General features: G+C 39.5%; 2 protein-coding genes across 2 annotated transcripts; both read right to left on the bottom strand.

The window, feature by feature from the left end:
* Positions 1-734: 734 nt before the first annotated feature.
* Positions 735-1,136, bottom strand: LOC133036002 (uncharacterized). The gene has a single exon (XM_061112468.1). The coding sequence runs from the start codon at positions 1,134-1,136 to the stop codon at positions 735-737; it is 402 nt and encodes a 133-aa protein (XP_060968451.1).
* Positions 1,137-5,887: 4,751 nt separating this feature from the next.
* On the bottom strand, positions 5,888-9,584 carry LOC115711319 (importin subunit alpha-9). The gene is made up of 11 exons (XM_030639658.2): positions 9,295-9,584; positions 8,504-8,726; positions 8,224-8,377; positions 7,890-7,992; positions 7,585-7,769; positions 7,367-7,446; positions 7,038-7,188; positions 6,863-6,944; positions 6,699-6,757; positions 6,306-6,611; positions 5,888-6,202 (listed from the first exon to the last, which is right to left on the bottom strand). Exons 1-11 carry the CDS (start codon positions 9,344-9,346, stop codon positions 6,038-6,040), a joined length of 1,560 nt encoding a protein of 519 aa, XP_030495518.1. The 5' UTR covers positions 9,347-9,584; the 3' UTR covers positions 5,888-6,037.
* Between the last annotated feature and the right edge of the window lie 1,061 nt (positions 9,585-10,645).

The following is a 10,645-nucleotide window of genomic DNA, read 5'->3' as shown; positions in this document are numbered from 1 at the left end:
GATATGCTGGGCATCTCCGGGGGGAGCGACTGGGGCTAATGCTCCGGCCACACCCCCTGGTGCTCCTTGAGGCAAAGCTCCCGCTGCCTGAACCAGATTGAGGTGAGGCAACCGGTTCTTGATCCACTCGTAAAGATGTCCCAATCGGATCAAGTTTTCGATCTCATCCTTGAGATTCTTGCATTCATTGGTGTTGTGCCCAATGTCGTTGTGGTACTCGCATCTTTTACTGGGGTCCAGCTATCCTTGTATAGAGGAGGCGGTCTCCGGTAGTGTGTATTTTTCCTGGTAGCAAAATACACCCGCTCTTGGGAGTCCGTTAGCTCCGTGTACTGGGTATATTGGGGAGTGTACCCCCTTTTTTGTCGCTTATCCTCCGTCCAGTTGCTACCTTTAGAGGATCTCTTGCTCCTTGAGCCTTGAGAAGGACCGGCTAAACTTGTGGCCGGGGCGGAGTGCGACGGGGCTTGTCCATTCATCCCCGAGGGATTTCCAAAGTGGGAAGATGCAGGGGCCAAGGCCTGACCTTGACTATATCCGGGAGTAACAGAAAATTGTATGCCGCTCATCGGTGGAGCGGCTACTGGCAAAGTGCCTGGGAGCTGAGCTTTGGGCACATATCCTGCTATCCCGGTGGGATAGTATCCCCCATAGGCCACTGTTTGGGCCTCTTCCAGGTTGATATATTTTTGGACTCTCTTCGAGAAATCTTGAAGGTTGGAAGCTCCTTCTTCCTATAACTCATTCCAGAATGGAGTCCCTGTACGGATGCCTGTTTGGAGAAGAGCGAGCTGTTGTCCGTCATCGACTTTCTTGGTTTTTAAGGCTTCTTCCTTGAACCTCTTTATGAAATTCTTCAATGTTTCCGTGGGCAGCTGCTTGATGTTAGTCAAGGCGCTGACCTCCAGATTAACCTTCCTTGCGGCGAAAAACTGTCTCCGGAAGCTGGTTTGCAACTTATTCCAGCAATCCACGGATCCTGGTTCCAGTTTCTTGAACCACTCTTCTGCGAATCCGCTTAGAGTTTGCGGGAAGCACAAACACTTGGCGTCGTTGCTGACTCTCATGACTGTCATGACTCGGTTGAATCGTGACAGGTGATCGCTTGGATCTGAGTTCCCAGTATAAGCTGCCATTTCGGGCATCTTAAAATTTTTGGGGAGCTACGCTTCCAGGATGTGCTTGGCACAAGGCTCCCGGTCTTCACAGTCGGAGTCAGAGTCATCGCCTTTTTGTCTTCGGGAGACTCGGGCGATATCTTTTCGGAGTATGGGAAGTTCTGCCATGATTCCTTCGTTTAACGTTCCCGTGGAGACTGCGGGTCCGTATTTCTTTTGGTCCAGGTGATTCCAGAGGTCACCGTGGTTCCTGTTAATCTGATTTCTCAGATCAATGGGGACATCTCTGGCCCCTCCTTCCTCTCCCCCGGGGCTCTTGGTGCACAGAAACGCTCTTTCGGTCCTCTCGATCCTGAGGGCCAAGACTCCCTTTTTGGAGTTTGCCCCTCTGCGGACCTTTCCCTTTTGGGAAATTTGAGCGGACCTTTCGCGATCTTGCACCTTATTTTTTCCGGGAGTGGAAGTAGGGTTTTTCTTTTGGTTCCCTTTCGGAGGGATACCTTATAGGGTTGGGTTCCCTAGACTTCTGCTTTTGGGTACTCGGCGAGGATTCTTCTGGTTCCTTTCCAAGTCCAGCGGGGATGGCTTTAGGATGCAGGTGGATTCCTGCTGCCTCCATGGCTTTTTGCATGGCTAGTGTAACACCCTAATGCTAAGGCACGCTACAGTGCTTTTTTTAATTACAGTGCAATCTTTGCTAATAAAAGAACTTTTTTCTCGAAAATCGTGTCAAATTAAACCTTTTATATTAATTAATAAACTTTACGATATAATAACTTATTTACAGGTATTGGGATCCCGTTTTCAAACTTTTTAAAGTTAACATTCCAAAATATACATTTATTACAGGTCGCACAGCGACTACCAAAATACAATCCCCAGATGTCCCGAGACCGAACACTCCAGGTCGAGCTGCTTGACATGTACAATCTCATCCGAGCTCAGGTTCACTCCTGTTCAGCTTTCGCCTTTCCTCTACCTACACATGGAAGCAGAATTGTGAGTCGACAGACTCAGTAAGAAATGCATATAACATATCATATAATTTCCGACCTGTAGTTAGGCGCCTATACACCTATTTACAGGGCTTAACAGATGAGCATGAACGTTCAATACTAGGGTACAACCACTATACCACATGCACAACGTACCTCACTGTACGAGTGTTGGTAGCGTTTATTTCGTACTCTGAGTACCACTGAGTGATATACCGCACACCTTAGCACTTTCCCGTACTCGTGTTGGTATCACTGTATCGTACTCACAACAACACTCACTATACCAATGCACTCTGTATCATAACTATACAAGTGTTGGTAGCGTAAATAACAATCCAAGCATGCATATACACACACATATACATACATTCAGATAATCATATCACACATTATATTCAGTTCTTACCTGATTTCCGAATTCAAGTGTGCTGGCCGACCTGAACGGAAATCTCGTGCTAGATGGATGCCCTAATCACATTTTGAAACCGGGTAAGTTACATGATTAAAACCCTAATCCCGGGAAACCCAAAACCAAAACCCTAGGTTCTGTTACACTCTCAATAGGTTATTCTAACTCTGAAAATGGGGAAACACCCAACCGAGGCATCGCAAAGGCAAAAATTGAGAAAATGAAAGGCCCGGGAAACCCTGCCAAAACCGGCTAGCCGGTTTTTGTGGCCCTGCAAATCGGCTAGCCGGTTTGCACCAGGTTTCCCAAAACCTTTCATTCATTGCTCAATTCTCCACCAAATGCAATGAAACCTTCCAGAGTACCTAATTAGGGCATAAACAATATAATCCAACCACTATTTCACAGAAAAACTCAGTGTAAACAAATATGCCATTAGAGATCAAAGCTTTGAACTCAAATCTCAAAATTGCATAAAACCTAAACCAGTCAACAATACCAGCTGCTAGGATCCTAAAACAACTCAAATCAAACATAAAATTCGAACTCCAAACAACCCTAACCCTAACAGCTCCTATATCACAAATTCACTATTTCAAACTAACTTAAAACTTGAAAAATACACATACTCAAGGGTTCTAGGGTTTACCTTAGTTTGATTCTCCTTGAAATCTTGGTAGAAATCACAAATTCAGCAAGAAATCCCCTGGTTCCTAGCTGGTTCGAAGAGAGAGAGAGAGGTGAAGGAAAGAGAGCTTCTCTTGAATTTTTGGTGTTTTCTTTTGTTTTTTCCTATTTTCTTCAATTGTGAGAAATGCATTTCCTATGCATTGATTCAGCCCACAAAGAGGGCAGCTGTCACACCCTCACACAGCCACACCATCCTCCAAAAAGGAAAAGACTAAAACGCCCTTAATGTAAAATTCTAGGTTATTTTCAACTTAGGGGTAAAATTGTCAAATTCCATAACCCCGCTCAAACCCGATAATTTATTTTCTTTAAAATATTTCCCAGTAATAAATAAGGTTCTAAACTTAGCCATGTGATCAATCTAGCCATCCATCGCATTTTCAGTTGTCGCCGTACAAAAATTACAAAAATTGCATATTTCACATATAAGCTAAATAATACTCCTAGTCCGAAATTGAGAAATTATAACTCTAATATTTATTTCCAAATATTGGGGTCCACAATTAAATAAATTCATAAATAATAAAATAATAAAAATTAGTGCTAATTGCCTTTACTAATCAAATTACTAAAGCGGCCATTACAGCCAGCATCACCTCTTGCATCTTTTGGTTTTGTTCTTTTTGGGCTGCAATTTCAGCCTCGTGATCGGCAGCCTTTTGTCTCAAGAGTACCAGCTCTGTGTAGCTGCCTTCGTCGTAGGCGTCGTACTCGTTGAAGTTTCCTTCATACTCTTCATCGTGTGTTCCTTCTTCTTCCTCAGAGCCCACATTCGCTCTTGAGGCCACGTCCTCGTTGTTTGGGACTTGAGCATCTTAAAGTGGGCGAGGTTGACGTGTGTTTCGAGTCTCCACCATTTTTGTTTTGTTACTTGTCTACTTTCAGACGCTTCCTTCAGCTCTCAATGAAAGCACCAAAATGTTGACCGAGGTTTTCGGCAACCAATATAATAATAATATTAATTAAGAAAGCTGTAAGGAATTAATGAGAGAGATTTTTACGTGGTTGGGGCATAATGAGCCTTAGTCCACGAGTCTGTGTATTTATGATAGTATTTATTACAGAGAATGTTCTTGGTGGATTTTTCCTCTCTAGTTCTTATGAAACCCAGAATTCTCGACCCCTGCCTTAATGAGTTTGGGGGGTATTTATAGTGTTTTTGTAAGGTGATCCCTAGAATTGAGGTACATGGCTTTTAGTAATTCCCAGTAAAGGCACACATTCCCAATGGATACATCATAGGAAATGCATGGTCTAATCCCTAGGCTTTGTAGGGGTTTTATAGACGTAGTCCTTTATCCTTCTTGACTGATGTGATTCCTCATAGAGTAGCTGTCACTAGGCTTACTAATCATAGCATAGTAGCTGCAGAAAGGGGGTTACGCCATCAGACTTTAAGACATATGGCAGTTTCAATACGCCTTCTCCCATGCGGCATTAAATGCGAGGTGACCGTTCAGATAGGATTTGACACCTCCCGGAGAGGCTTTTTTGTGGCTTTGCTCTTCGGGAGCGTGTGAGACTCACACGTCTTCTCCGGGAGACATGTCTAGGGCTGATCGCTTTGGTGAAAGAGACTTAGCAGGATTTTCTTAACATTAAACTCCTTCAGTCTACGTGTCGTCATCCGGTTGGTCCACGTATTTTGGACAAAATCAGGGGCAACAGGTTTAAATTACTTATTTCATAAAATTATTATTATTATTATATCGTCGTCATAGTACTAGAATATGGTATGTTTAGTCATATGAAAGTAGACAGTCAACTTGTTATTAAAATTAAACGAAATTGGAAAAAAAATCTTTGAATCCAACAATCTCAAAAGATTTTTAACAATCTAAAAAGTTAGAACATGATTTGATACATATCAATAGGAGTGTTCATAAAATAATCAATTCAATCCAATCCAATCCAATAATTCGCAAAGCATCAATATTCTTACTTGTGCGAATTAGATTAGATTGAAAAATCTAATCCTCACTTGTGTGGATCGAATGTTGATTTACATGTAAAAGTAACCGATCCAATCCAATCTACACATATTTTAATGTAAAAAAATTATATATACAATTAATATTTTAAGATAAAAAAATAATAATTTAAAAATCTAATACATATGATATAAATATATTTCAAATCAAATTTTTACTCCATTCTTATTTGTAAAAAAAAATATAATTTAAAACAAAATTAAATATTTCTTTACATTTTTTTTTTGAATTTGTTATTTTTTGTTTTATTTATTTTAATTTGTTATTAGAAACATAAAACAACAATAATTTATTTTATTTTGTTATTAGTTATATTAAATAATTTAATATTAAAAGTAATCAATCCAAAATAACCGATCAAATCCACACTTTTTCAAATTGAATTAGATTTAAGTTATTATGCGGATTTGATTTGACCTAAATTATAAAATCCACACTTAGTGCGAGTACATATTAGATTAAATGAATACCCCTACATGTCAAAGTTCAAGAGAAAAAAATCCCTAATTAGCACCCTTCTCATAAAATATGCACACTTTCATATGACTAAAACCAGCTTTCAACACTAAAAACTTTTCACTTTTGTATAATTATGTTTCAGCCTTTACTTCATTACATAACCAAATTAGCTAAATTTGCATAAATGAGGTGTTTGTTAAGAAATTCGTTAGATGAACAAAATTGCACAAAAGAAAAGACCATTTAAATATAGTAAAAGCAACTAAAATAATCCCAAAAAGTCAGTCAAATGCATATCAAAATTTACATTTCTCAGAGTGAAACTCAAAGCTACTTCTATATTAATATAAATAAACCAGGCCTAACCTATTATTATTCATCAAGACCATAGTCCTCACCAAAATACTGATCAACTAGGCCATTTGCCATGTTTCTAAGGTCTTCATTTTCATGGAATTGAAACCTTTCCATGGCCTCAATTCCATCCTCTTGCTCAACCAGCTTTGGACCCTCTCTGTTTGGCATTCCCCTCAACACCTGCATACAATGGCCAGCCAAATCAACCAAAACACTCATCAAACATTGTTGAAAAATTATTGGAATTTTAACTTGAATCAATTCATTTTCTGTGTTCCCTTACCAGTTCCATGAATTGAAGCCCAAGTTTTGCAGCCTCGGTATCAGCAGACCTTACCAACTCGATAAAACCAGATAGGGATCCTCCGCCAACGAGTGAGACCAAATGCTCCACAATCAGTGTTGGTTTTCCATCATCACCTGTTGGAGCAACACAGAGGTTCCCTAGCACATATGCCACTTCTTTTCTTATATCCAACGGTGCTGTAGTTAGAAGCCGTGCTAGTAATGGCACTGCCTCGCTAGAATAAATTAATTGCTTGTGCTCTATAGAACCAGCAGCTATGTTGGATAGCACCCAAGCCGCTTCCTGCATTAATGTTGAATCTTCAAATGAGCATACTTTCACTTAATGCTCAAGTAAAAGAAAGATTTAGTTAAAGGAAAAAGAAATTGCCTTCTTCAATACTCGGTGTTCGCTCTTCAAACACTTTACTAGAACTTCTACTACTTTATCTGCAGATGTTATGAAGTAGCAATGACGTGAGTATGATAATAAGAACAAAATGTGTGTTTAAATGTATGACTCCTGATTTAGCAGACAAGATGCACTTCACTTGCCTGTGATTTCTCGTCCTGGAACAAGAACTGCAAAAGTCGTGTGTAACTCGCCAGCAACAAGATTACCTAAACCTCGTAGAACCTAGACAAGATACCATGTATAAACATAATCTGTTAACTGGACCGAATACCGAAACAAGAATACAGTTCAAATCCATTTAGTTTTGATTGTTACAGGAATAAGCAATTGGAGACTACTTGCTGTTGCCAATCTTTCCACAAGAAGTTGAAGAACATCGCTCCTCACTAACATACCGGTAGCAACATTTGAAAGGGCTGAGAGATATACAACAACCCATGCTACCTCAGTTGCCAATTCATCATCCCTAATTTAGAAAGGAGTTGATTATACTTTAGATCCTTTGTCTAAACATAAGATTTTCAGTATGAACCTCTTATTTCTTGACATGATTAAGTAAAAATGAAAGGAAAATAACCATCAGCAAAGAATATTCAAACCTTCTTAAACAATCATTAATTTCAAGGCAGTGAAAATCCACTTACGCTTTTTTCAAGTGTCGAATAATTGCATCCAATACCCCCTCAACTCTAATGAGATCTGTTGCTGCTCTAGGATCTGGTCCCTGCATCCAAGCAAAGCAATATATAGTTTGAAAGAAATATTTGATTCCACAACAATACCAAGATAATTCCATCCCCAAGCTCATCAAGCGATAAATGCATAAAAATTTGTGAGAATTGTAGGATGAAAGATTGGGCACCTTGATTAGATTTGACAATGCCCAAGCAGCTGTTCTCACGGTTGAACCTTTGTTTGGAAGCATCATCCTTGCAAGAGGTTGTAAGGCTCCTTGAGAAAGCAAAACTTTTCTCAGCTCTTCACCTTCACCGGCAACATTTCCCAATGCCCACGCGCACTGCTCAGCAACAGGCAAGGAGCTCTTTTCTACAAGATCATTGCAAATTAATTACAAATCATGGCAACTGCAGCAACAAAGTTTTGGTTTAATGAAGACTGGTATAGGCACGCTATGGACTTTGGAAGAGAAGCACGTTTTTTTTTAACCTCCAAGATGAGCAATAAGCAACGGTAGGGCAGGCAACAAGGCTTTGGTTTCTTCAGGCTTTCCTGCTGCTATGTTTGTGAGGCACCAAGCTGCTTCATGCAACTGCAATACAACAAGGAAAAGACAGATAAGCATCCAGAAAATCCGTAGGAGGTTTTTTATACATAACAACTCTTCTCAAAGATTATATCTACAGTTATTTTCTCATTAAATTTGCTTTTCTTCAACTAATTGTATAGTATTCATTTAGTTCATGTAAATAAAAAAATTATTACTGAATTCACAATAAGGTAAATTCAATGAATCATTAAAGGTAAGAGAAGATATTCAAACCTGTTCATCAGGAGATCCGAATGAAAGACATTGTACAAGAATGGATATTGCTCCAGCTCCAAGAGCAGTTTCAATAGGAGGGAATACAGATTTCGACAATAACCGCCTTAGCTCACGAAGAGCAGTCACTCTCTTTTGTAATGCACCTTTTCCCCTATTTCAACAGCAAAGATGACTTAACTTAATATAGCATTGAAAAAAAAAAAAACTCAACCAAAATTAAGACCACACTTCTAGTTAATGGTAACGAAATAATTATTTTTCAATCATGATCACGTACTGATATGAAACTGCAGACAATAATTCTTCTACTGCAGAAAAAGTTTGAGTCTCCAAATTTGATAGCTCTTCATCAACTACCATCCCCTCATCATGGGGTAGAGTATCATCCTCACCACTTGTACCAACTCTGCATAAACGCTTAGCACGAACCAGTGATTCTCTTCTTTCTTTCCCAACTGTAACGGCGTGTTGACGCCTGCGATTTGCAGCAACATTCCCGACTAACCGAAAATGATTAGCAATTCACTCATAAACAATCCCATCTCCAGCAAATTTAACAGCAGAAATGTAAGAAAATTAATAAGTCCAAGTATTCATATTTGGTTCCTGGGCATAATAGACCCTCTTTTCATCTTCTAAACAACACACACACACAAAAAAAAAAAGTCTTTCTTTTCTAATGGCTAAAGTGCATACAATAGTCAAATACACTCACTTGCTCATCCAATACTATTGCCCCCTAAAAATGCAAAACTCGGTCAACTCCTACCACTAAACCCCATTTCAAAACCCCAGAAGCAAACAAAATCAATATGGCCATACCCTTTTTTTTTCTTCAATTTAAATTGCTTTCGTGATTAAATTTGGCACCCAAGAAACCCAGATAAACAGTTCATTTCTCTTCTAATTCTATAGCTTCAACCATTGGTAAAACAACTTCCCCAAACAAAAAGAAAGAAATACTTTCCTTTTCTTTCCATCACCATTTTACCTCAAATTTCTTGGCACAGAAAGCTCAAAATCAAACGACCACATCCTAAATTGAATTCAAGGCGACAAGGAACTTACCTGATGACTTAATAGATTCTCTTTTGGGGATAAATAAGGCATCTTCAGACATTGCAAGCAAAGCTTCAAAGGGTTTCGAGTTTAAGCGAAATCTTTAACTCTATTCAAAGGGCTTCGAAATTGCTTCATCAACCTCGGTGTTTCCCGTCGTAGTTTCATTATATTTAGCCGGCGTGAACCCAAAAGACGAAAAACGACAATTTATCTGGCATACGACACGTCGATAAAACGACAATAAAATAGTAAAATACAAATTTTCCCTAGGAGTAATTAGCAATTTCCCCTTTGAACTTTTGACAAAATTGATTTTGGCCCCTAAAATATATAGCTTGATAAGAATCTCCTGAACTATTACATTTACAGAAATTTAGTCCGTCTGTTAGGTTCCGTCCCATTATTCCGTTTAAATGATGACGTGTCTTTATCAATTAGCAACTTTGCCCCTGTTATCCCATTTTTCGCACTATGACATGGCAGCACATCTTGGTGACACGTGGACCTTATTTCCTACATTTGACTGAAGGGATGTTCCGAACAAAGCTCAGCATACACCTGCACGGACAATGTCTTCCCGACTGAGCGAGGTGGGTGTAAACGATTCGAACATCGTATCAACACTTAGCAATTCCAAGACTTGCATCGTGAAGCACAAAAGCAATCTCTATAAGTCTGGGATCGTATCACAGAGATATGGCAAACTGTCCAGATCTCATAATCTATGTATTCTAAATATGTAATATGTGTTCTTACCAACTATAGACATTGTAAGCAAAAGGGAAACCTTCCCTCAAGCATTTAGCCCTATAAATAGTGATCCATTCTCACTGATATAGGGGTCGAAAGAATTACTTGAGAGAAATCTAAGAGAGCATACTCAGCGATTTCATTGTGAGAGCTTCAAGAGAGGAAACACTGTATTCTTTGTTCTTGAGTTAATACAATCCAAGGGGAGTAGGCTATTACCGAACTAACGGGGCCGAATCTCTTTAAAATCCTATGTTCTTACTGCTTATTAGTTCATACTTTAATTATATTTTCTATTGCTTACTATTTGACTCATTGTCGTTGGCTAAAGGCGAGCTCAACATTTTGGTGCTTTCATTTAGAGCAATAATCCAAGTTTGCTCTTTGCTTTAAGTTTAATCAAACACATATGATGGTGGTGCAAACTCGCAGAGGCGTGGTCGATCAGGTGGATCCACTAGTGGCAGATCCTACGCTGTAGACCCCAGGGAATGCAAGGGTCCCACCAGTCACTAATCCTGAGCAACCAAACATGCAACCACCTACTGCGGGTCAAGGTGTGACGTCTCCTCTGGCTGGGATCACACCCGGTGTGCAAGAGACTGGA

The sequence above is a fragment of the Cannabis sativa genome, chromosome 3 (assembly GCF_029168945.1).
Source record: "Cannabis sativa cultivar Pink pepper isolate KNU-18-1 chromosome 3, ASM2916894v1, whole genome shotgun sequence".
Classification (NCBI taxonomy): Eukaryota; Viridiplantae; Streptophyta; class Magnoliopsida; order Rosales; family Cannabaceae; genus Cannabis; species Cannabis sativa.
The sequence above is the reverse complement of the archived record's forward strand: the minus strand, read 5'-3'. Positions and strand labels throughout refer to the sequence as shown.

Excerpts from the sequence above, each read along its gene's own strand:
- LOC133036002 (XM_061112468.1), bottom strand. The coding sequence starts at position 1,136 with ATGGCAGCTTATACTGGGAACTCAGATCCAAGCGATCACCTGTCACGA.
- LOC115711319 (XM_030639658.2), bottom strand. The coding sequence starts at position 9,346 with ATGTCTGAAGATGCCTTATTTATCCCCAAAAGAGAATCTATTAAGTCA. Across the intron at positions 8,727-9,294 it reads AGAATCTATTAAGTCATCAG|TCGGGAATGTTGCTGCAAAT; the intron begins GTAAGTTCCTTG and ends ATTTTCGGTTAG. Across the intron at positions 7,189-7,366 it reads ATTCGACACTTGAAAAAAGC|GGATGATGAATTGGCAACTG; the intron begins GTAAGTGGATTT and ends TTTCTAAATTAG.